The sequence below is a fragment of the Urocitellus parryii genome, chromosome 15 (assembly GCF_045843805.1).
Source record: "Urocitellus parryii isolate mUroPar1 chromosome 15, mUroPar1.hap1, whole genome shotgun sequence".
Lineage (NCBI taxonomy): Eukaryota > Metazoa > Chordata > Mammalia > Rodentia > Sciuridae > Urocitellus > Urocitellus parryii.
In genome coordinates, this window is record NC_135545.1 from 47,108,842 (window position 1) to 47,135,743 (window position 26,902).

The 26,902-nt window shown below is 38.2% G+C and overlaps 1 protein-coding gene across 1 annotated transcript in view; it reads left to right on the forward strand.

Annotated features, from left to right (window-relative positions):
* Positions 1–26,902, forward strand: part of Hydin (HYDIN axonemal central pair apparatus protein) — a 319,191-nt gene that overhangs the window by 45,603 nt on the left and 246,686 nt on the right. Inside the window, exons 7-8 of the mRNA XM_026399248.2 lie at positions 10,501–10,702; positions 17,248–17,431. Coding sequence (XP_026255033.2) covers positions 10,501–10,702; positions 17,248–17,431 — 386 coding nt within the window. The remainder of the gene's footprint in view (positions 1–10,500; positions 10,703–17,247; positions 17,432–26,902) is intronic.

Sequence of the window (26,902 nt, forward strand, 5' to 3'; positions counted from 1 at the left end):
TTCAACATTTTGTCATATGCAGTTCTTTCAGGGCTTTCATTTTGGGGGGATAATTCAATTGATTATTGGGTTAAAGCTACTGCATTACTCTTTCCTGATCCAGTCCCCAAATCTTACTCCTTAGAAGAGCTGCGTTGGGTGCATTTTTATGCTATTCCTACAAATTTACTTATCCATAAACAATATATAGTGATATTTTGATCGTTTTTAAACTTCACATAAATTGTATTACACTGCAGATACCATTCTCTGATTTGCTTTTTTTTTCACTGAACATGGTGTTTTAAAGATTTGAATACATAGATACACATTGTTCTGATTTAGTCTGACTAAGTGCCACATTTCAGGATGTGAAAGTACTATAATTTATCTATCTGCTCTCCCTTAAATATTTAGGCTGCTCCTGTTTTTGTTTTTGTTTGGTTGTTGTTGTTGTTATGTTTTGTTTTGTTCTTTTACAGACAATGCTGCATTGAGCATCTTTGTACAATAGCCTTCTGCAGTTGTATGAGAGTTTTTCTTGGGGTAAATACCTACAAGTGCAATTGTTGAGTTTAAGGATAATTTATCCTGAGACACTGAATACTAAGTTGGTTTGTCAAGTGACTATACCAATTCATGCTTTTATCAGCAGTATATGAAAATTCTTATTTTTACATATCCTTGCTGATATATTGCCAAAACTGTATTGTCAAATTGCTTGATTTTTTGTTTGTTTGTTAAATTGATGGTTATGAGACAGCATATTATTTTAGTTTATATTTCTTGCACTGCTAGTGCCATTTAGCAATTTTACATGTTTATTGGGGGGTCTTTAAATTCTTTTTCACTTTAGTTTTTTGATGGGTGATGCTCAAAATTAAAGCAATGTTTAAAATTACATATTGAAAGATCTTTGGCACATTCACCGAATTCCACTCTGGTTTCATTAGTTTCTTGGATGTCCTTTCAATGGATTGTGCAAATACATGCAAACCTGAATACACACACTTATTTTCCTGGTACAAAATAACATTCTATATAAATTGTTCTACACATTGCCTTTTCCACTTAATCATGAGTCCTGGAGATCTTTCCTTACTGTATACCTTTCACACTTGGATTGTATCTGCTTTTAGATGAAGCACAAATTATTTAACCAACTTTTCTTGGTGGATGCTTTAGCTTTTTCCATTCTCCTGTTATTAAGATTAATGCTATTCAAAATAATGCTATTCAAAACTGTCTTTTGAATTTTGTGAAATTCTTTTCCAGCATCAATGAAGATAAATTTTCTAATAGTGAGCCATCATTGCATTGCTAAATAAACTCTGCTTGGTTATGAAGTATTATTCTTTTAATGTGGTGATGGATTATGATATCTAGCTTTATTTAGAATTTTTACATTGATATTCAGAAGAACAGTTAGCCTTCAGATTGGCCTGCTTGTTTTCTCTTCCTCAGAATTTAATAACAGTGTTATACTGGAAAATACATTGTTGAAAATTAATAGTTAATTATATACATTTAACAGAAGAATAGCTACAGTAGGATATGATTAGTGAACCTGAAGACAGGTAAATAAATATCCCCAAACTGCAACACACAGAGAGAAACAAATATGAATGGGGAAAAAAAACAGAAAGCAAAAGCCCCGTGGGACATAGTTAGAGTCAATGTACATATCACTAGTCTCAGAGGTGGAGGAGAGAATGAATGGAACTAAAAGAATATTTTGAGATTATTGACTGAGAATTTTCCCCCAAACAACAATGACGTTGATGCACATGTTCACAAAACTGAGCAAACTTGTGACAGTACAAAAACAAAGGAAACCAAACTTCATGTTAAAATGCTGAAAACTAATGGCAAACTTTTCAGCTGAAATTAGGAAAGTCAGAGGACAACAATATGGAGTAATTCAATGCTGGAAGAAAACAATGCTAATTTAGAATCTGTTATCATTGAAAATATCCTTAAAAAGTGAAGACAAAACCAAGACATTTGTAGACAAAAAGGATAGAAATTTTTGTAGAATGGTGGGTTGTCATTGTTTCACCTTCATCAAAGTTAATAGAATGTTATTCTGTTGTTTTAGTTTTCATTGTTTAAGTTGAAAAGTCAGAAGTAATTCCAACTGTGGATCCTTTCAAGATAATTTGTCTCTTTTCTCTGCTGCTTTCAAGATTTTCTTTGTCTTTGCTTTTATCTAGTTTTACTGCAGTATATTTAGGTATGAACTAATTTTTTAAATCTTTTATTTATTTTTTAAATACTCAACAGCAGTGGAATGCATTACGATTCTTATTACACATATAGAGCACAATTTTTCGTATCTCTGTATATAAAATATGCACATGCCATTTTATGTCTTTATACATGTACTGTTTTTTTTTTTTTTTTTTTTTTTTTTTTTTTCTGTCTCTGTCTGTCTCTCTCTCTCTTTTTTTTTTTTTTTTTTTCAGTTTTATTTTATTTTATTTATTTATTTTTTTTTTATTGGTCGTTCATAACATTACATAGTTCTTAATACATCATATTACACGGTTTGATTCAAGTGGATTATGAACTCCCGCTTTTACCCCGTATACAAATTGCTGTATCACATCAGTTACCCTTCCATTGATTGACATATTGCCTTTCTAGTGTCTGATGTATTCTGCTGTCTGTCCTATTGTCTACTATCCCCCCTCCCCTCCCCTCCCCTCCCCTCCCCTTTTCTCTCTCTACCCCTTCTACTGTAAATCATGTCTTCCATTTGTATTCTCTTGACTTACCCCTCCTTACCTCTTATATGACATTTTGTATAACCCTGAGGATCGCCTTCCATTTCCATGCAATTTCCCTTCTCACTCCCTTTCCCTCCCACCTCTCATCCCTGTTTACTGTAAATATTCTTCTCAAGCTCTTCGTCCCTACCCTGTCCTTGTTTACACCCCTTATATCAAAGGAGTCATTTGGTATTTGTTTTTTAAAGATTGACTAGCTTCACTTAGCATAATCTGCTCTAATGCCATCCATTTCCCTCCAAATTCTATAATTTTGTCATTTTTTAATGCAGAGTAATACTCCATAGTGTATAAATGCCACATTTTTTTTATCCATTCATCTATTGAAGGGCATCTAGGCTGGTTCCACAGTCTTGCTATCGTGAATTGAGCTGCTATGAACATCGATGTAGCAGTGTCCCTGTAGCATGCTCTTGTTAGGGCTTTAGGGAATAGACCGAGAAGGGGAATAGCTGGGTCAAATGGTGGTTCCATTCCCAGCTTTCCGAGAAATCTCCATACTGCTTTCCAAATTGGCTGCACCAATTTGCAGTCCCACCAGCAATGAACAAGAGTGCCCTTTTCCCCGCATCCTCTCCAGCACTTATTGTTGTTTGACTTCCTAATGGCTGCCAGTCTTACTGGAGTGAGATGGTATCTTAGGGTAGTTTTGATTTGCATTTCTCTGACTGCTAGCGATGGTGAGCATTTTTTCATGTACTTGTTGATTGATTGTATGTCCTCCTCTGAGAAGTGTCTGTTCAGGTCCTTGGCCCATTTATTGATTGGGTTATTTGTTATCTTATTGTCTAATTTTTTGAGTTCTTTGTATATTCTGGTTATTAGGGCTCTATCTGAAGTGTGTGGAGTAAAGATTTGTTCCCAGGATGTAGGCTCCCTATTTATCTCTCTTATTGTTTCTTTTGCTGAGAAAAAACTTTTTAGTTTGAGTAAGTCCCATTTGTTGATTCTATTTGTTAACTCTAGCGCTATGGGTGTCCTATTGAGGAATTTGGAGCCCGATCCCACAGCGTGTAGATCATAACCAACTTTTTCTTCTATCAGATGCCGTGTCTCTGATTTAATATCAAGCTCCTTGATCCATTTTGAGTTAACTTTTGTGCACGGCGAGAGATAGGGATTCAGATTCATTTTGGTGCAAATGGATTTCCAGTTTTCCCAGCACCATTTGTTGAAGATGCTATCCTTCCTCCATTGCATGCTTTTAGCCCCTTTATCAAAAATAAGATAGTTGTAGTTTTGTGGATTGGTTGCTGTGTCCTCTATTCTGTACCATTGGTCCACCCGCCTGTTTTGGTACCAGTACCATGCTGTTTTTGTTACTATTGCTCTGTAGTATAGTTTGAAGTCTGGTATCGCTATACCGCCTGATTCACACTTCCTGCTTAGTATTGTTTTTGCTATTCTGGGTCTTTTATTATTCCATATGAATTTCATGATTCTTTTATCTATTTCTACAAGATATGCTGTTGGGATTTTGATTGGCATTGCATTGAACTTATAGAGAACTTTTGGTAATATCGCCATTTTGATGATGTTAGTTCTGCCTATCCATGAGCAGGGTATGTTTTTCCATCTTCTAAGGTCTTCTTCTATGTCTTTCTTTAGGGTTCTGTAATTTTCATTGTATAAATCTTTCACCTCTTTTGTTAGGTTGATTCCCAAGTATTTTATTTTTTGGGGGGATATTGTGAATGGAGTAGTTGTCCTCATTTCCGTTTCAGAGGATTTGTCGCTCATATACAGGAACGCCTTTGATTTATGCGTGTTGATCTTATATCCTGCCACTTTGCTGAATTCATTTATTAGCTCTAATAGCTTCTTTGTAGACCCTTTTGGGTCTGCTAGGTATAGAATCATATCATCTGCAAATAGTGATAATTTAAGTTCTTCTTTTCCTATTTTTATGCCTTTAATTTCTTTTGACTGTCTAATTGCTCTGGCCAGTGTTTCGAGGACTATGTTGAACAGAAGTGGTGAGAGAGGGCATCCCTGTCTTGTACCAGATCTTAGAGGGAATGCCTTCAATTTTTCTCCATTCAGAATGATGCTGGCCTGTGGCTTATCATATATTGCTTTTACAATGTTGAGGTATGATCCTGTTATCCCTAATTTTTCTAGCGTTTTGAACATAAAGGGATGCTGTACTTTGTCAAATGCTTTTTCTGCATCTATTGAGATGATCATATGGTTCTTATTTTTAAGTCTATTGATGTGGTGAATAACATTTATTGATTTCCGTATATTAAACCAGCCTTGCATCCCAGGGATGAATCCTACTTGATCATGATGTATAATTTTTTTGATATGTATTTGAATCCGATTCGCCAGAATTTTATTGAGGATTTTTGCGTCAAGGTTCATTAGAGATATTGGTCTGTAGTTTTCCTTCTTTGATGTGTCTTTGTCTGGTTTCGGAATCAGGGTGATGTTGGCCTCGTAGAATGAATTTGGAAGTTCTCCCTCTTTTTCTATTTCCTGAAATAGCTTGAAAAGTATTGGTGTTAGTTCCTCTTTAAAGGTTTTGTAAAACTCTGCTGTATACCCATCCGGTCCTGGGCTTTTCTTAGTTGGTAGTCTTTTGATGGTTTCTTCTATTTCCTCTATTGTTATTGGTCTGTTTAGGTTGTCTATATCCTCCTGGCTCAATCTGGGCAGATCATAGGACTCAAGGAATTTATCTATGCCTTCACTATCTTCTATTTTATTGGAGTATAAGGATTCAAAGTAATTTCTGATTATCTTCTGTATTTCTGAAGTGTCTGTTGTGATATTGTCTTTTTCATCCCGTATGCTAGTAATTTGGGTTCTCTCTCTTCTTCTCTTCGTTAGCATGGCTAAGGGTCTGTCAATTTTATTTATTTTTTCAAAGAACCAGCTTTTAGTTTTGTCAATTTTTTCAATTGTTTCTTTTGTTTCAATTTCATTAATTTCAGCTCTGATTTTAATTATTTCTTGCCTTCTACTTCTTTTGCTGTTGTTTTGCTCTTCTTTTTCTAGTATTTTGAGATGAAGTATGAGATCATTTATTTGTTGGTTTTTTCTTTTTTTGAGGAATGAACTCCAAGCAATGAATTTTCCTCTTAGAACTGCTTTCAATGTGTCCCATAGATTCCGATATGTTGTGTCTGTGTTTTCATTTAACTCTAGGAATTTTTTAATTTCCTCCTTGATGTCTTCTAAAACCCATTGATCACTCAGCAACCTATTGTTCATTCTCCAGGTGATGCTTGCTTTTTCCTTTCTTCTTTTATCATTGATTTTCAGTTTCATTCCATTATGATCAGATAAGATGCATGGTATTATCTCTACCCCTTTGTATTGTCTAAGAGTTGCCCTGTGACATAGTATATGGTCTATTTTTGAGAAGGTTCCATGTGCTGCTGAGAAAAAAGTGTAGCTACTTGATGTTGGGTGGTATAGTCTGTATATGTCAATTAAGTCTAGGTTGTTAATTGTGTTATTGAGTTCTATAGTTTCCTTATTTAACTTTTGTTTGGAAGATCTGTCCAGTGGTGAGAGAGGTGTGTTGAAGTCTCCCATGATTATTGTATGTTGGTCTATTAGACTCTTGAACTTGAGAAGAGTTTGCTTGATGAATACAGCTGCACCATTATTTGGGGCATATATATTTATGATTGTTATGTCTTGTTGGTGTATGGTTCCCTTGAGCAGTATGAAGTGTCCTTCTATATCCCTTTTGATTAGCTTTGGCTTGAAATCTATTTTATTAGATATGAGTATGGACACTCCTGCTTGTTTCCGAGGTCCATATGAGTGATATGATTTTTCCCAACCTTTCACCTTCAGTCTATGTATATCTTTTCCTATCAAATGCGTCTCCTGTAGACAGCATATTGTTGGGTCTTGTTTTTTGATCCATTCTACTAGCCTATGTCTCTTAATTGGTGAGTTTAAGCCATTAACATTTAGGGTTATTATTGAGATATGGTTTGTTCTTCTATCCATATTTGTTTATTGATGTTACTAAACCTGATTTGTTATCCTCTTTGACTACTTTCCCCCCTTTACTGTCCTACCTCCCATTGTTGGTTTTCAATGTTGTTTTCCATTTCCTCTTCCTGTAATGTTTTGCCAAGGATTTTTTGAAGAGATGGTTTTCTAGCTGCGAATTCTTTTAACTTTTGTTTATTGTGGAAGGTTTTAATTTCATCTTCTAACCTGAAGCTTAATTTCGCCGGATACACGATTCTTGGTTGGAGCCCATTGTCTTTCAGTGTTTGAAATATGTTATTCCAGGATCTTCTAGCTTTCAGAGTCTGTGTTGAGAGATCAGCTGTTATCCTGATTGGTTTACCCCTAAATGTAATCTGCTTTCTTTCTCTTGCAGCTTTTAAAATTCTCTCCTTATTCTGTATGTTGGACATCTTCATTATAATGTGTCTAGGTGTGGATCTCTTATGATTTTGCACATTCGGCGTCCTGTAGGCTTCTAGGATTTGGGATTCTGTCTCAATCTTCAATTCTGGGAAGTTTTCTCGTATTATTTCACTGAATAGACTGTTTATTCCTTTGGAATGGAGCTCTGTGCCTTCCTGTATCCCAATGACTCTTAAATTTGGTCTTTTGATATTGTCCCATAATTCTTGGATGTTCTGCTCATGGTTTCTTAGCAGACTTGCTGAGCTGTCTATGTTCTTTTCCAGTTGAAATACTTTGTCTTCATTGTCTGATGTTCTCTCTTCTAAGTACATGTACTGTTTTTGCATTACAATTCTTTTTTTGTTGAATCTTTCTGTTTATTTTTTTATTTTTTTTCATGTTTTTTATTGGTTGTTCAAAACATTACAAAGCTCTTGACATATCATATTTCATACATTAGATTCAAGTGGGTTATGAACTCCCATTTTTACCCCAAATACAGATTGCAGAATCACCTCGGTTACACATCCACATTTTTACATACTGCCCTATTAGTGACTGTTGTATTCTGCTACCTTTCCTATCCCCTACTATCCCCCCTCCCCTTCCCTCCCATCTTCTCTCTCTACCCCATCTACTATAATTCATTTCTCTCCTTGTTTATTTTCCCATTCCCCTCACAACAATTCTTAATTCTTAATACACATATATACCACAATTTTTCCTATCTCTGTATATAAAGTATGTTGAGATCCAATTCAAGTCTTCATACATGTACTTTGTATAATGATGTCCATCACATTCCACCATCCTTGCTAATCCCCTGCCCCCTTCCTTTCCCTCCCACCCCTCTTCCCTCTCTAGAATTCATCTAATCCTCCCATGCTCTCCTACCCCACTATGCTCTGATTTATCTATTCCTCCTGTGCTCTCCCTCTCTACTCCATTATGAGTCAACCTCCTTATATCAGAGAAAACATTCGGCATTTGTTTCTTGGGGATTGGCTAACTTAACTTAGCATTATCTTCTCCAATGCCATCCATTTACCTGCAAATGCCATGATTTTGTTCTTTATGAATTAAAAATTTATCCCATTGATTTTCATTTGGCCTCTTGAATTCTGGATTGATGTTTTTAGTTGATTCTAAAAAATTCTTAGTCATCTGAAATATTGCCTTTGCTTCATTATCTTTCCCCTCTCCTTCTTAGTTTCCACTTAAGTACTTTTTAGACATTCCTATGTCATCTTCCTTATCTCTTACCCATTCATGTGTATTTTCCATGTTTTTATTTCTTCATATTTCCTTTTATGTTTTTTGAACCATTTTCCATTTCACTATTTTTTCATTAAGACTAATAAAATTCTCATATTAAGTCTGCCTTTAAATTTTTCTTTTCCTTTGTAGTTTTTCTTTTTTTAAGTTTAGAATTTTTTGTTTTTTTCCTATAAGTCATGGTTCTTTTCGAATTTTTTAGTTTTTGATTTCCTGTTCTCTGGATATAGCTTCAAGTGCATCCAACTGTTTCTTCAAACACATTCAGCATAACAACAAGTGCATGGTCTATAGCTGCTGACTTTGGGTATCTGGTTCTCTGTGAGCCTATTTCTGTTCTTCTTGTGTCACTGATTCTAACACATGTTGTTTTAATTCTTTGCATGTCTCATTATGTTTGGCTGGCTGATTTAAAAAAGAATGTTGATGATTTTGAAACATAGGGTGCAAATATCACCCTCTGAAGAGAAATCGGTTTCTTCTTCCAAGTATTTCGGGTAAAAACTAGTCAATTACTGCCAAACTCAGAGCTTGAAGTTCTCTGCAATATATAGGCAATTCCTGCACAATAGTTAACTCTGATATTTAGGGCTAATCTACTTCCAATTCACTCTTGAAGGCATAGCCCTTTGAGTGTCCCTTCATTTGGGGAGGGTCTTTTTTCAGCTCAAGTCATTTATTTTATGAAAAAGGTATTCAATAGCATCCATAATTAATAGTATGCAAATTAAAGTAACAATGAGTTTTCAGTTATAAGATCATTAAATTTTACTCATTAAAAAGTTTAAACATTTGTGGGGGAAGGATGTGCATGAAATATTGAGAGCTTTTACCTCTAAACAGTATACCTGAGGTCGAATGAAGGGGAAAAAAGCATTTTTGTTTCACTGTCTGTGCTCTGTAATATCTGAAATTTAGAATTCATATAAAATTTTTAGAAATAAAAATTTTAAATAATAATAAGAAATAGAAATTTTTAAAAAAATTTAGCATCAAAGCCTTGATGCTTTCTTTTTCTTTAAACCTTGGGGTAAGTTTTGCCTTATCCAAAGTGATAGAGTCTAAAGAACTTTAGAATGCACAAAGGGCCACTAAACAGGCATTTGGTTTATACCATAATAAACAAAGCAGAAATGTTTGCTGAAAGTGAAGGTCCAAGTAACATGATTTCTAGTTTGAATTAAAACTTTAGCAGCAGAGACCAACAGATCATTCACAGTACTTTATTCCTTTTTCTATTTGACATAGAGTGATGTACTTGCTATCACATTGCAGAGGTCAAACAGAGTGTAGTTTATAGATACTAACCTATACTTAGATACTAGTTTATAGATACTAACCTATACTTAGAATCCAGGTGAATGAAGTCAGAGACTTACTGCTGTGCTGAATAAAGGGGATATAATACTTAAAAATTAATAATTTTAAATGTAGCTGTTGTTAATTTTTATTTTCTACATAACCAATACCAGATATGGCAAGGGTATGTGTGTGTGTTTTTATGTGTGTATTTAGTTTTCATTGTTGTTGCTTAGGGAGGAGATTCCTCTTAAATATTCATTTTTTTGTTGTTGTTGTTGTTGTTTCTGAAGTTACGAACTCTTCTTTCCTGACCCTGTTCTTGATTGCATTTTAAACCTCTCATGCAGAGCAGCTCTTCCCAGGTGTGCTTGGTGTGATCCCTTTAGAGCCAGAAAGCCAGCTCACACCTGAGCTAAAGATGAGGCATCTGATTATAATTCTGGAACCCAGTTGCCCTCCTGGTCAGGTTGAAAGATTGAAAACCGTTTACGAAAAAGAAAATGTCTTGGAACACCCAGGGCAACAATTCATGTTTTATCTATTTCTTACAATAACCAAGAATGATGGTTCGATTTTCTCTAACTGCACCAAGCACAGTGTTTGTATTTTCTGATCACATCTGTTCTCTGGGCTGATGGAGTTGGGTGGGGATGTATGAGCAGTGTCTAGTGCTTGTGCTATGTCTCCTGACTTTAGCTTCAAAAAAAGGTGAAGGCTAGTAGTCTTATTCTAGAATAAATCTTAGAGTGTGTTTGTGTTTTGTTAATCCTAGGTGAAAGGGTATACGTGTCTCTCTATGGAGCTGCCGTAGACATGAATATAAGGCTGGACAAAAACTCCTTGATCATTGAGAAAACCTACATATCTCTGGCCAATCAGAGGACTGTGACCATCCACAACCGCAGTAACATTATTGCCCATTTCCAGTGGAAGGCGTTTGCCACCCAGGAAGAGGAGGACAAAGAAAAGTATAGGTGTGTAGCAAAATTCACTGTAAGCAGCAGTTGGGGGGGGGCGGGTGGATGTAAAACTCAGTCCTGAAAAATCAGTGACTTTTGTGGAAAGTTCCTCACCAACTCAAGCAATGCCAAGTTTTATAAATTGGTTCCAGAGTACGATGATGTTCTGGAGCTGCTCATTTAAAGAATCTGAGCTGAGCTATGTGGAACAGAATATTGTCCATTCTCAACTAACCTTCACCTAGTAATAATTCAGTGGTGATGAAATGCATAGATTTTATAGACCAAATATATCATTCTTCACTCTTTTTTCAAAACTATTGCACTTGTCTGAAATTCCTCTTCAAAACCCTAAGATTGAGGCAGAAGAAGGGCTTAGATATAATAGCTTTGATATTCTTTGTTTTAGTATCATTGCTCAATCCCTGCAAATCATATCATTTAATAATGGTTTCTTGTTGGTCTCCTTAATATTCTGCTTTTAAAAAATGATACTTTGTGCAGCGGAGATTGTTAATTCAGTGTACAACCGAACTGCTTTGACTAATCTCATCACTGCTAAATTTTGAATATTTCTTTTTCCTGAATGCATCTTTGCCTCTTTGAGACTGCATTTTCATTTTTATCTCCTTCCAACCTCTCAGAATTAACACTTGTGCAGCTTTCATCAGAATTTATTTCAGCCTTTTTTTATTTGCCTCTCCATTTTTCATTAGAGATTAGCCCTAGGAATCTTCAAAGCTTTGTTTAAAACCAAGTTAGTATGGGATAAAAATAAAAGTCTTAGGTCCATGGAAACCAGGCAGAAATCCCCCAGTGTGCTGTCCCTAATTGAATCAGAGGAGCTGTGACAATGACAGGACACAGTGGGCCAGAAGCTTTGTCATTCAAACAAAGAACTTTAATCACAGAATCGCCACTGTGCCATCTTTAAAATATGAGAAAAGAAAACTGCCTTTCCTGCCTAAAAACTTCATTTGGCTTAATGGTGTAGAAATGTCAGTGGTTTAAAAATCAAGAGGAAACTGCTCATTTGCTGCTTTCATCAGCAATCAGAATGGCCCAAACATATTTAAAGATGAAGTGGGACAGTGGGTACAAATCAAGAAAGAGACAGAGAGGTGTGAGGGGAAGGGAGGGGGCATGGGGCTTGGACACACATATGACTGCACAAACGGTGTAACTCTACATCATGTTCAACCAGAGAAATGAAAAGTCGTGCTCTATTTTTATATGATGAATCAAAATGTATCCTGCTGTCATGCATAACTAATTAGAACAAATTAAAATAAAGAAAAAGAAAACCAAAAAAAAAGGGAGAGAGAAGAAGCAGTAAAAAGTAGTGTTGTAATAGCATGCTTGTCCTGTGGCCATAGGCTTCTGGGGAGAATGAGTGTACCTTTTAAGAAAGAAAGCCGGCTTTAATTTCAACCATGTTTGACTGTGTGTATAGTATGTGACTGATGCCATGCCAAGGTCTAAGAAGTATTTTTAATGCTTTTATCAGTACATTATAGTTGTACATAATCATTTTGACATAATAATACTTAATAATAATTTAATGTGCTCCCTTTCAGTCCCTGGTGCCCTCCCTCTTTCCCTCTCCTTTTCCCTTTCCCTATTTCCCTTCTTCTACTCTACTGGTTTCCCTTCTCTTTATTTATCTATTTATTTTTAGAAAAAAAATATGTAAAATTCACTGTGGCATATTTATACATGTACCTGGTGTAGTTTTGTCAAATTCATTTCTCATTTCCTCCCCTTTCCCATTTATTTCCCATTTATCTGCTAAATTCTGAATATTCCTTTTTCCTCATCAATCTCCTTCTACTCCACTGATCTTTCCTCTGTCCTTATAACATTCAATTCCCCCTCCACCTTTGCCCCCCCTTACTTTGCTCTAGCTTCCACATATGAGAGGAAACATTTGACCCTTTATTTTCTGAGTCTGGCTTATTTCACTTAGCGTGATATTCTCCATTTTCATCTATTTATCAACATATGCCATTATTTCATTCTTCTTTATGGCTGAGTCAAACTCCTTTATGTATATATACCACTTTTTCTTTACCCACTCATCTGTTGATGGACACCAAGGCTGGTTTAACAGTTTGACTATTGAGTCATGCTGCTATAAACATTGCTATAAACGTGTGGCTGTGTCACTGTAGTGTGCTGTTTTTAGTTTTTTTAGATAAATTCTGAGGAGTGGAATAGCTGGGTCATATGGTGGATATGTTCCTATTCTTTTGAGGAATCTCAGCATTGTTTTCCAAAATGGTTGTACTAATTTGCAGTCCCACCAACAATGTATAAATGTCCCTTCTCCCCTACATCCTCATCAGCATTTATTATAGTTTGTTTTCTTGATCATTGCTATTCTGACTGGAGTGAGATGAAATATTAATGTAGTTTTGATTTGCATTTCTCTGAATGCTAGAGAGGTTGAACATTTTTTCATTTACCTATTGATCATTGGGCTGCTTTTTTTTAAAAAAAAATTCTGTTTAATTCTTTTGCCTATTTATTGATTGGGTTGTTCTTTGGTATTAAGTTTTTTGAGTTATTTATATATTCTGGATATTCATTCCCTATCAGAGGACTGGTAAAGATTTTCTCTCTTCCGGTAGGCTCTCTCCCTTTCTTGCACCCCAGTGACCTAAGATCTAACTTTGGTGTAGATGTTTTGAGGAGACTCAAGAGTCTTTCCACTGCTCTACATGTGGCTTAAATATTGTCCTGAGGCATTCATATACAGGTACCAAAACTTGCTCAAAGGTCACTTGGAGCATGCTAGTGGTTTTAAAGGACGCCCTCAACTCCTTTTCTAACCAGTATAGTTTCTTGTCCATGGGCATCTTGGTGAGCAAAGATTTGGATAGCACTTCCTCCAATGGAAGAATTTCAGCCCAAAGAAGCCTGTTCTTTTCTGTCATTTCCATACTAGCAAGAGTGACCTTCCTCTCTACCCACCTCATTGTGTTGGTACAAACCTTAGGACACATGTCCAGACTTGGGGGCATGGGACTCTTCCTAGGCTCTAGACTCTGGCAGTGGAGATGTCCCTTCTCTGTAAAGAAGTTCTGGGCTTTAGAATTGCCTTTATTTTTTTCTTAAACTTTGGAGTCAGAAATAGGGACCTTTAAAAATTACCTTTTTGTCCTCTTTCTTTCTCAATGTTTTTCTGGCACTGGCAAAGAAATTAATCTCTTCAGAAATGGAGGCTGCATTCATTCTTCCTTTCTTTCTCAACCTTGTCCTGAGGGATTTTAAAACACTCTGCAAGATTCTTTCACACTCATTCTCATCACGTTTGCTGTATTTCACGACTCAGCATGGGGTTTTTGCTCCCCATTTCTGCAGCAAGGTCACAGCAATTGTTTCAAGAGCAGGTGGCTCTAATTCTAGATTTGTTCTGTACAAGATCCCTGAGAATGAAGCCCCCACAAAGTGGTCAGCATGGATTTATTCCACAGCATCCAGGAATAGGGAATGGCATGTTTCTCTAATCAGTTTTAATTGGGCTTTGTCTGTTTCCTGGTTCATAGTAAATTCAATCTCAGTTGTGTTTGGAGGCCCCTTCACTTCCCTAGGATTATACAAAAATGTAAAGATCTAACTGATATGTAAATGTAAATAGGAAGGGGAGCTCCAGGCCTCAGTTTATAACAGTCATCATAGAGTTATTCTTGGTCCAGGCTCACGTCATCCATTTGAAGGTGAATGGCTTCATTTTTTCCATGCCAAGTATAGACTATTGAGAATATTCTTCCCAGCTCTCACGTCTATGGCTCTTAGTTTATAATTGCCCTGACATCCAGTTATCACCTCTTGTGGGTGCTGCAAGGAAGCAGGGTGCATATCTCAAGCACATCCAGGTGAGGGAATACTATTGGTTCAACCCTACTGCACCCAAGACACAAGCATTCTCCATTGACGAGAGTCCAAGGACAGGCCTCTCCTCGACACCTGAAGCTATGGGTATTGGTGGCCACCAATTTTTTTGCAAAATAGTTAAGTTTATAGCTTTACTGCAACATAAGGCTGGTATTTTTAATGCTCTTGATGGGAAGTGTCTTCATCAATACCACACATGAGTGCAAGAAACCATGATTATCAGCCAGACAAGATGGCAAAACCATAGACAGAGGTATGTGGCAACCCTTGTTGGAGTCAAGCCAGTTGAAGGTGTTGCTGCACGTCCCCTCTCTACACTCTAGTTGTGGCTCTAATTCTCTGTCAGAGAGCAAAGAGGAAGCCATCTTGCATCCCCCTGCCCTCCCTGTCACCTTATGCTGGCTGCTCCGGATCCAGTGTTCCAATAGCGTGAGAAGAGCAGCAATCATGGAGATGTCTAGTGCTTCAATCTGAAAAGGGGTTAACATTTAATTTTAGAAATGACTTTTGTATTTTAAAAAGAAATACATTGTGAACTGATAAAATATAAAAAAATAAAGATAAGCAATATGAAGGTAAAAGTCAATTCCAATCTTACAACCCTATGAATATTTTAGTGTCTCTATTCTTTTGCAATATGTCCCTATTTTCTATTATTTGGCTTTTTTATTACAAAATTGGAATTACTTTGTACATTACATTTTATAACCTGCTTTTCATTTTTAATATATTTCTAGCCTATGACATTGCTATTAAAAGTCTTCTTTTTTAAAATTCTTTTAGTTGTAGATGGATGCAATATCTTTATTTATTTATTTTTATGTGGTGCTGAGGATCGAACCCCAATGCCTCACACATGCTAGGCAAGCGCTCTATCACTGAGCCACAATCCCAGCTCCTAAATAATCTTCTTTAATACTATTTTAACAGTGGCTTACTATTCCATTGATAAAAATGCAGCCCAGGAGGCAGTATAGCTATTGACTAACACAAGGGGATTCAAACTACTAAAGAGTCAGTTTGAACTTCAGGCTCCATCTTTCAGCTGTGTGATGTGAGGCAAAATTCTTAACCTTTATGAGCCCCAGATTCAACATCTATACAATGGGAATGGTGATTATTGTAGTAATTATCTCATATAGTAATTATGAGTACTAAATTACATGAAATATGTGAAGAGTTTGGCATGTATTCAGTAACAATAATGTTTATGATTCCCATTATTTCTGTTTAACCAATATTTCAGTATCTTACATCAAATTTGTTCATTTTGCTTGGCATTATTCCGGCACTTTAATGAACACCTTTATAGCTATATCCTTGTCTACAGTCATGATTGTTTCTTTGGGATTTATTCCTGAAAGTGGAATTTATTGTTTCAAAGGGTATGTAAATTATGTCTCTCAGATAGGTATCAAATAGCAAAATAAAAGGGAATGGATTCCTGTCTTTCTGAGCTGTCCTTAATTTGCCCTGCTGTGTCCAGCAGTATGGAAGGACTGCTGCTGGTTGCCTTTGACGCTGCTTCCCACCTGGCTCTACAGAGGAAGCACAGAATGTTTTCTTGATTGGAATCAGAACACACTGAACCCATTTCTTTGACTTCTTTATGCTATGCAACCACTCTGAATGCTGAAGTTATTAAACAGGGCTGTTTGACAATACTGGACCTATAGTTTTATGAATTCATTTAGAAAATGAGTTGGGACTGGGACAGGACTTCAGTGACCCCAGGGTCCCATTCAACACTCACGTACTAAATATCTGTCTCTGCCACTGGTCGTAGCAGTGCAGTGCTGGGAATATGGTTTCTGTTCTGCAGAATTCTACAGTCTGTAGAATTCAGGTGACAGGTGAGAACCCCTGTGGTGAGGGTGAGTGGAAGGTTGGGGTTGCTTTTCTGACTGACCATGATGGATACTAAGAGCTAGAAGGAAAGAAAAGGAGCTGGCTACAGGTGTAGCTTGAGCATTTTCTAAGCTGAGCAGTGTGGTTTGCCTATGGTGGAGCCAAGGAGAAAACTAAAATTGATGGAGCATCTGCTTTGCCCCAGGAGCCGCACCAGACCCTGCGTTGCATTTAACCCTCATTTCTTTGACGAAGGAGCTCTGCTCCTATTATCTGTATTTTACAGGGGTAGACACCAAGGCTTAGGAAAATTGGGTAAATCCCCAAGTCACAGAACTGGTAAATAGATCGTAAAATCAGTATCCAAACCTGGTCCTGGCTGGCTCCAGAATTTATTCCCAAGGTAACTAGTAGCTAAGAAGTAAGTAAAGCTAAACAAGTTTAACAGAAACAATCATCCTTGCAGGGTGAGAGGCAGGATAGATGTTAAATATTTTAAAAGCAGCTTAGAAAAGGAAAAGTATTTGTAAAGGAAAGTATTTGTCCAGATACATGAGGGCTCAGAAGTAAACAAATGGGCACTGGGAAGGAGAGAAATCCCAGGAGGACTTCTTGAAGGGAGTGACTAAAGGCGAGCCAAGTGAGCCTCTGAAAGGTCTGAGGACTGAGAAAAAGGTCATCCAGCCACTATCTTACAGACCTGAGGCAAGGAGGGACCATCCCAGGGTGACAGATGAGGGACTGGAGGGGAGCCCTACATAAAGTTCTTCCTGGGAGGACCAAATTGCAGCTCGCATTTTCTGTATTTTCTTTAGGGTCTGTGATGACCTGGCCAAAGAGGAAAAAGATGAGACCGACGCATTTATGGAAGAATTCATCCTCGACCCTTCACTCCGACAGCGTCTTTCCATCATCTCCCACACCTTCAAGCACCAGAGGAGGGCGGTTCAAGTAGACCACATGCTCAATTTTAACAGTGTTTTCACCATCGAGCCCCTGGTGAGTGCATAAATAAAACCTGACTGTCCAGTAAACCTAAGTGGGAATCCAGGGCCCGTTTTGATGAGGTCCTCCTGTCATGAGTTCCGAGAAAGTAAACATTCTGCCTGAAGGGACTTTTGATCAGTATGAGACACTGGATGAAGGCTATGGCAAGAATGTTCCTAAGTCTCATGTTCTAGGCACCAATCACTGCTGAATGCTTCATATGGATTATGTAGTTTATCTCATGTGTATGCATGTTATCTTACAAAAACCCTACAGTATATCATTGAAACCTCAGTCTACAGACAAGGAAATTAAGACTTGGAGAAATCCCAAAGCTTGTTTAAGGCCAAGCAGCTAGTGTCAACAGTTATAAATTCATCCCAGATTAGCCTGATCACAGAGCAGGAGTTCTCAGCCTCAGCACTATTGACATTTGTGGGTGGATAATTCTTTATCCTGTACATTGGAGAATGTTTAATCACACTCCTTACTTTTACCCGCTAGATGCTAGCGGATAGCCCAAACTGGCTCCAGACCTGTCAAATGTCTCCTGGAGGGCAAAGTCACCAGGATTGAGAACGATGCTGTCCTTAATTCACTCAATAAAGGCTCATTGACTGCATGGTCTGTACCAGGCACTCTGTGGGCTGAGAACTAAACATCTTAGAGTAACAAATTCATCTGTGGGAAATGTCACTGACTTGTTGAGACTCATTTTCCTTATATCCGCATTTCCAAATTGTTATTAAAATATATGACGGGATAAAGAAGTTCTTTGGCTAAATAAGTTTGAGAAACACTAGGTTCAATACTGCTTAAAATGTTTCTTTGTTATAAGACTTCAAAAAAGTCTCAAGGATGGTAATGTGTGCTATAAATCTTCAAGAGGGAGCGTTCGCCTCAAAGATGTCATCTAAGTCTGATGTTTTATGGAACCCACCATGTGAATCACTGGTGATGAGAATAAGAATGTACACTAGTTCAATGGCTGCAGTCCTTGTCATTGGCTAAGATAGTAGAGAAGGCTTCTTGAGAGAAGAACCTTGAACTGGGTCTTGCAGGGTAGGGCAGTACTTTTGGAGAACAACATTGTGGGTGTGCATCTGAGGCTCTAAGGGTAGACAGGTTTGCTCAAACAAAGGGTTCAAGTAGAGAAATAAGGTTGGAGATGTGGATTGAGGCTGAATCTTCTGTCATGTTGAAGACTCTCCAGGGCTCAGCTGAACAAAGGGATCTCCCAATATGATGAGTCAGTCCAGCAAGAGGTTAAATCAAAATGAGGACTAAAAGTAAAAATAGGTCAAGTACAAAGATATGGAAAAGATCAGGATGGAATTACTGGAGCAATCAAGCAAAACGCTGAGCTGGGCAGAGCCTGGGAAGAGCAGCCAGTCATGAAATCTCAGACATGCCGAGGTCCACATAGTCCAAGATTCCTCCCAGCCACTGGTGGAGAGCCAGGCTGACGATTGCTCATCCTGTTGCTTGTTGCCTTCTGGGAGTGGATGGCCATGTCAGGAGGTCTGCACGTGGGTTCTGTCCCTTTCCAAGTCAGAAGTAGAAAGTCTTGAATCATCTCAGTTTTCTCTCCTCATGCTTCCTCCCATAACCCAAAGCTTCGTGATGGAGATGCATACATATTAAAGCCTGGTCTTCAGTGTGCTTTTGAATTCCAGATAGGAACTGAACTGGGCACCCGTATCTTAAGGCACATTAGGAAGAAAAATATTTTTTTAAGTAGTAATACATAGAAATGGTAATTTTTAAATGAATGAAGCTAACTTGTTTATTTTGGGTAGAATAAAGCTTGCCAGAAATAGGAAGGGGTAAAATTCACTTTGAATATTCATAAGTGGTCATTATAGTGTCTATAATGATTTTTGTCTCTTCTCTACATTATTCAGTTTTTTATTCTTGTAATAGCATTTATTCATTAGCTGTTTTTATCAATTTTTACTAAATGAAAATGAAGATATGAAATTTTCCTACTGTCTTCCTCCTATTATTCTGAAGATTTCAATGTCAGATGTAATGAATTACTTATTGATGTTAAATCTCCCTTTTTTCCAGACTTAAAGATCCTGATCATTTTATATAAATACCAGTTCTGATTCATGAGTGTTATATAATCTTACCTCATAAATTATTTTTGAAGATGTTTGATGGGAAAATTCTGCTATTTCTCTGGTTTCTCAGCACAATGTATTTTTTATTGTTGAGAGATCTTTTTTTTGATAGAGGTAAATAAAAGCTACACTAGTCTCAGATGAGAGATTTGGGAAAGGATTTATAGGAGGGAGATCTGAACTGAATATTGGAGGAAGGGTAAGATTTAATTAAATGGAAATGGAAGAGAATGCTTCCAGTTGGGTAAATTATGAAAACAAAGAAGACAGGAACTCTTAGGTTCATGTCAGGTTAAATAACAATGAGGAGAACAGTTTTTCTGGCTGGGAAGGAGAGGAGAGGAAGTGCTGGCCACCAGACTCAGTCTACGTCCCATCTCCTCCGACCATGTTTTTCTGGAGACACTGGATCTGAGAGGTGGTACAAAAAGGGAGTATTTTGGACAAATAAATTTTGGGAAAAGTATTTCAAGGGAAAGTGACTTTCCCCGTGGCAGAGTACAAGCATTGTTTTGCTATGGCCACAGACCTCTCCTCCACAAAGCATCCATTGGTGTTGGTGTTCTAGATTGGTTGATGATGTTGAGGGTACCTGAGACTCACTGTAGGGTTCAGAACAGGAGCACAATGGGCTCAGGGGATTCTTGAAAGTTTACCTTGGTACTCAGGTGTGGGTCGAATTGGAGGATGGTGGACAGAGAGTGAGGTGGGTGGTACCGGTCAAGCAGGGAAAACGCCCAGTACAGGAGGGGCCGTGGAGACTGAACATCTCTGCAGCCAAGATCAGGGGTATATGGGAGGGTGACACTGATCTGGAATGGTCTGAGAGGGGTCCAAAAGGAAAGGAAGTAACAGGTGTAAAAGACGGTCAGAAGGAAGACACTGAGCGACTTTTCCCTGACTGGCCGTGGAGGGTGAGACATAGTGAGGAATTACAACTCAGATCTCAACTGAACAGACTGGGAGAATCTTGATGTCTTTGATAGAATTGGCAAGTCAGGATCCTGGGCTTACCAATAGCAAATAAGTCTTAAACCAGCTATTTGAACTTCCTTGACTTGGAGGAGTCAAGAGTATTGGGAGGAGGTCACTCTCATCTTCCTGGAATAATAAATTCTGATGATTCAATTTGGGGTCAGGTCTAAACTCCTTAAAATCAAGGAATGCCTTGTTCTCAACTGTGCCAGTATCTAGCCCAGTGTTAATAAGCAAATGAATGAATGAATAAACAAATATCAATCAATTAATTTTGATGAGCTGGGCTCTGAACATGTTGAATTTGAAATGACTAATGATGCCCACAAAGCTTTGGAATTGCAGGACTAAAATTTGCGGGAGGGGATTCAAGACCAGAGGTAAGATTTAAGAGTGTCCTACAAAGGTCTTTACTAGAGTCATGAAAAATAGATTGAATTATAAGAGCAGAGCAAGAATGGAAGAGTGTGGAGGGTTTCAAGAGGGCCTCTCAGCACCCACCTTTGGATGCCCAAGGAAAAGAAAAGAGCCTGGTACTTGACCAGAGAGCATGCTGGCTGAGGCTCTTCTCCGCCTGTGGTGCCTGGCTCTGCACCATTTTGTCCTGAAGGTTTTTTCTGCATCTTGCTCACATATCAGGCTACTTAGGTCAAAATTCAATTCCTTTGAATCAGCTTCTTGCTATGAGTTGAGTTCACAGGAAAAGCAGGGAAGATTACAAGGAAGAAGTGTCACCAACTGGTCAAATAGTCAACCACAAGTTGAACTCCTCCTCCTAATTGATGCAGAGGCTTAGAGACCACCTTGCTCTCAAATCTCTGCATCTACTGAGGAAGAACATTGTTTTTAAATGAGGTAAACCTAAAAAGAGATACCAACTATTACCTGAGGGTCTGAAAACAAAAAAAGAAATATGTGCTTATTTTCTCAGACCTACATCTATACCGCTCCATTCTTCAAATGCATCAGCTAAAACAAAAAGTTTAGCCTTGGCTATGTTCTCTGAATATTAAGTATTTTATGGGAACATTGTTTCTATGTTAGAGGCCCTTCCAATTTAAAGCAAGGAGATTCAAGATCAAGAGACTAATCCTTTCCCTAAATTACCCAGAGGTAGTGATGGGTTGGAATTTAAATCACATTTTATTGATATTATCCTGTGAGAAGTAATTGGACTCCGTGCTGTAGGAATGACAGACCCCAAGCCCCAAGCTGCAGGTTTTTAACTCTGTTTTACCACCGCACACCACTTGGCCACAGGTGACTTCCATTGTCTTAGAGAACTTTCTTAGCACTTCATCATGGAGTGTGGCCATTAAGGTGACCGTTGGGTCTATTGCACATTGGGTGTCTTGACTACTGATGTGGTCAGTGCCCCGGGGCCTGCTTCTTTCCTCATGATCTGAACCAAGGGCAGCTGTCAGCTCTCCACAGGCACAGAGGTGGGAGTTTGTCTTTTGAGAGACCCCAGAAGTGCTCATTGGCAGAGAAGGAAACAGGGACCCAGAGTGACCACAGGACACTATAGTTAGAGGGCTGGAAGGAATGTATTTTTCAGATTTACTTAGCAATTTATTGATATTCTAAAAGGAACATGAATTGTTGTTTAGTCATTAGAGCAGACTATTATATACTATTTATATAAAGTTTCTTATGTCAATTCTTCTGATAATGTCATAGAGTATTAATGTTGTTAGCCTAGGTTTTTCTGTGTACTCCTTACCTAGGGAAGACACTGAATTCTGTAGACTGATCATTTGTCAAGCCACCTGCTTCCGTGCAGGGTTTTCCCCTTTGGGAAAAAACTGCAAAATTGAGTCTATTTATGCATGTTTTTGCCTTCCAGAAAAGCAAGTAGAATTGGTGACTTGCAGAAACATAATATTCTATTGTACTAGATGGACCCTGGCTGTACAGAATTTTGACAGTTTCATTCTGTTATTTCCTCTGCTCAGATCTCTTGGGTACCCTGAAAGAAAGAGATTCAAAGACCAAAATATAGTTCTGAAAATTGCCAGGCCAACGAATATCACAGGGCAAAAAGAGAAAATCAAGCTTTTGCTTTCCATGGGCATCTAGGAGCCCTCTGAGAAATCGCAGCACAGATGTGCCTGCCTTGTCTCTGAACTCTGGTCCTGCTGGCTCAGGTCACACTTTTAAGATGCAGCAGGTTTCTGAATATTGAACACTTGATGTTTTTCAAAAAGAAAGATCTGAAAATGTGAAGGCTCAAACTGGCCCTTGCTGATTAGCTAACATCAGTGAGCTGGGAACATATTTCTATTTCTCTTAGGAAGCATCTCCTCCATCAAAGACAACTTCCTCCACCTTCCCCAGGGAAGCTTAAGCTTCATTTAACTGAGCCTTAGAAAGGGAAGGAAACTTGATCATCTTTTCATTCCCTCGTAAGTAATAGTAAACCATGCTTTGCTGTCATCTAAACCTGCTGGAAACGTGCTGCTATAGCAATTCAGACTTGGACAGCACAGCTCAAATTTAGTTGACTTTATTTTTCCCCAATTGGCACAGCAGGTGAGCTCAGCAGAACCAGGTTGGGTGGAAGCCCAGGCGCCTACCAAAGAAGAAAGATGCAGCTTTTGACTGCAGAGTCCTTCCCCTTGTGGTCCTGAGAGCACGAGTCACGCCGCAAACACATGGGAGCTGACTCTTTGGAAATGGACACCAGGAGGGAGCACGGAGGACATGGATCTGCTGAGACGCAGACTGTCCTTGACAAGTCACAGCCGCTCTGTCATCCTCCAGCCTCTGATCGTTAGGACGGTCCTTTCCGGTTTCTGTGCTTAGCCACACTCTTTACTGTTGTGCTGGAACATTCTCCATTGTGAACTGGAGAACAGGTGGAGGTGGAGGGAGGCCTAGAGAAATCTTAGAAATCCCAGGTTCCTTGTGGCTCATTAGATAAGGTCACACCCTTCCTGACTGGTGAAGACACAATTCTAGAAAAAATCAGGGGCATCAGACATACTGCTACCACTCTATAAAAAACTCTATAAAAAATGTGGAATTATCCTGTTTGGGTTGGAGAGAGATCAAGATAGAATGTGCCTTTTGTGAGGCTTCCTCTGACAGATGGCCAAAACTGGGCCCTTTCTGAGAAACTTTATGGTCATTATGTTGAGAATTGTACTTTAATTGACTCACAGTTTCTTCTCACAGCAGAAGTGTGGAGCAGAAAAATCTCTTTGCATGTCATCGTCAGTTCGATCTCTTATCTCATTCGGTACTGGAGATTGAACCCAGGGCCTTACGCATGCTAGGCAGGCACTCTACCACTGAGTTACACCCCAGCCCAGCTATAGCTTCTTATGTATGGTTCTTTTCTTTTATTATTATTATTAGTAGTAGTAGTAATATATACAAATTTGAGTTCAAGAGCATGTTTCTACTTCCTAAGACAAATTGTCTATCTAGATATTTTTCTAATACGTTAAAATAAATAATAAGTTACCTGAAATTTTTGTTTATGTCATCAAGAACATTTCCATTTGGGTGAAACATGGTGTAATTTTTCACATACTGTAGCTGCTGTTGACATCATTATCCCCCTACCCTGTTCTGAACTGACTGAACCCTGACCTTCACCCCAACAGGGATAGCTTGGTACAGATCCATCAGTATATTTCTCAGGACCTGCAATTTAGTAATGTTGAGGAAGCCCCTGTGAGTTGCCTTCCAGAGGTCCCTGAACATGTGGGCAAGCAGGGACAGGTGTGTCATCAGATCATGCTGGTGTTATCTAAGCCTGCATCTCAGTTGTAGTGATTCTAAATTTCTTCTGGCATTTTTCATGACCTTGTAAGAAAGGTGAGGCCTGATCCATTGCTATAATTGCAATGGAGGAAGAGAAGTTAGGTGAAAAACATTTTATAGAATCTTAGCTTTGTCATTGGTTTGGCCTTGGATAAAATATTTAACTTCTTTTTGCCTTGATTTTATCATTTATAAAGTGGAGATAAAACTACTTCATAAGGTTGTCAAGATTGAATAGATTATATATATATATATATATATATATATATATATATATATATATATATATATACACACACACACACACAACACAATGGTAAGAAAATTAACTTTCAGTAAATACTTTCAGAATTATGATTTGGAACTAGATGCACTAGTCCCTTAGATTAGAAATATGATTGGAAATCATAATATTTGAGAAAAATTTGGATTACTGTTTAAGTGGGGAATTAAAATGTAAGTATTTTATTTGTCAGAGGTAGATATTGAGTCATATTGTAAACTTTAAGCCATATTAATTTCTAGATAAACCAAGTAAATTAAATACATATGTAACTTTTTGTTTTTGCACTCTGGGTGTTGGCAAGATATTCAAGAAATAATCCTTCAAGGGAGAGAAGAAAGGAAGGAAAAGAGATGAGAAATAGGAAAGGAAGAAGACAATTTTTTAAAGAATTCTTTTTATTTAAGAGTTTTTGAAGGAGTTTTTGTAAGCCCCTTGAATCGTTGCCCATGTAATTCTTTAAATGCCATTACTTTTAAAAGATATTTTCCCCATGGTTGTATTTATCACCTGTCATGATCCAGTGGCTGTGTATTCATAGGTGGCTTTCAGAAAGCCTCAACTGTGGCCATCAAGCCACACAGTTGATTGTTCTTGTTCAGAAGGGAAAATGAAATTCCAAATCTAGAAGTGTTTGATATTCTGGCAAAAAAACGTAGAATGGAAATTAGCTTCATGTCTAAAAATTCAAAGTTGAGTCTTTCTAGCAGGTCACTTGATTGATGAGTAAAATGCCATCCTGTTATTCCCTAAAAATCTGAGGGAAAAGCAAAACATAAATGACATAAGACCCAGCAGGAAGATAATGTAATTGAAGGCCATTTTGACAGTTATTTTGACACCAAGGTACTAGTCACAGATTAAATCCTGTACACTCAGGCTCTGGTTGGTAGCAGGAAGTGGGCAGTGATGGGAGAGGGGTCATGCATAGGAGGAGAGCAGGACAGCAGGGCGCTCTGAGTGATGTGGCAGCTTCCCTTCCACCAGGAAGAAGGATATTGATGTCAGAGCCTGTAGGAAAATTCCTGAATGTTTTGATTTTCAAAAACTTTAGAACTGAGCAATAAGGGAAGTAATTGTTTTTCAGAGACATAAATGACAGGGAAGTTAATTTCAACAGGGTTGGAGAAGTAATATGAAATGTTCCAAAGACATATAAATAAAAATGGGGTCATTTTAGGCTTATTGCCTTTTTCTAAGGTTTGTTCTCTCATTTGCTAGAAAATGCTTCTATTGAGTTTTTTGATATTGAACTTCTGCTATAAAGAGGTAGAAATTCTCTAACTTTATTTGAATCCCAACTGAAAAGTAGAAGTATCCTCCTACATGTTCCTAACTCCTTCCAGTGACAACATTGACAGCATCCCTCTGAGAAAGGAAACAGACCCTGCTTCTGTTTTTACAGATACATACAGCCCTCTTAATACACATTACCTCCTCCAACCCTGAGAGAGCTTTAGAATATCTACCGTTTGTCCTTGAATTAATTATCTCCTGAGCTCAGAAAAGGCTGCAAGTTGCTCATGGACACCTCAGGCATAATAAAACAGCTGCCGCCCTGGATAAGACAGCACCAAGCTTTCAGCTATGTTCATTCCATCTGCACCCTGTGGACTCAGATTTCCTGGTGCTGCTCTTCCCTCACCAAGCAGAAGGGCTTCCCTGTCCTGCCTCTGATCCCATCTGAACACCAGTACCCTCCCTCTGGGGAGAGCCCTCTCTTCTGTCTGGAGTATGTGTCATTTTCCCAGCCCACCAGTTCTCCTTTAATGATGGCAGGTCTAAGAGCACTGCTGAGGTAGAACTGATGTGTGTACTGCCTTCTTGCCCACACATTCTCTTGTTCAGATGTTGATTTGAAAGGGATCTGGCCCACCCAACCATAAGCCCCTTGACTTGCTCCCGTGTACTGAGCTCATCTGACTCCCAGTATATCTTTGGGGGCGCTACCTCATTCTATTCTGGTGAGACCTTTCTAGCATGGGCTCTCTCAGAATCCAAGATGGTCACTGGCCATTTGGGTAGCAGCAGCTTAGTTCCATCCCCTTTATACACCTAAGTGGGACAGTCTGTGCCCTCCAGGTTTATAAGTGTCCTGTGTATTAGGAAGAAACCCAGACCTTAAGTCGTTTTGAGATGGAAAACCCACAGATGTTCCATTAATTGGTTGTCAACCTGAGTGGATGAGCCACCTTATCTGTCTGACCCTTCAGACTGTTTCAGCCATGAGTGTATCTAACACTCCATATCATTAAAACTCCACCAATCAAAAGGGTCCTGGTATTTGCCATTTATCAAGAGGGAAAAGATACTTGCTTCAAAGTTTAT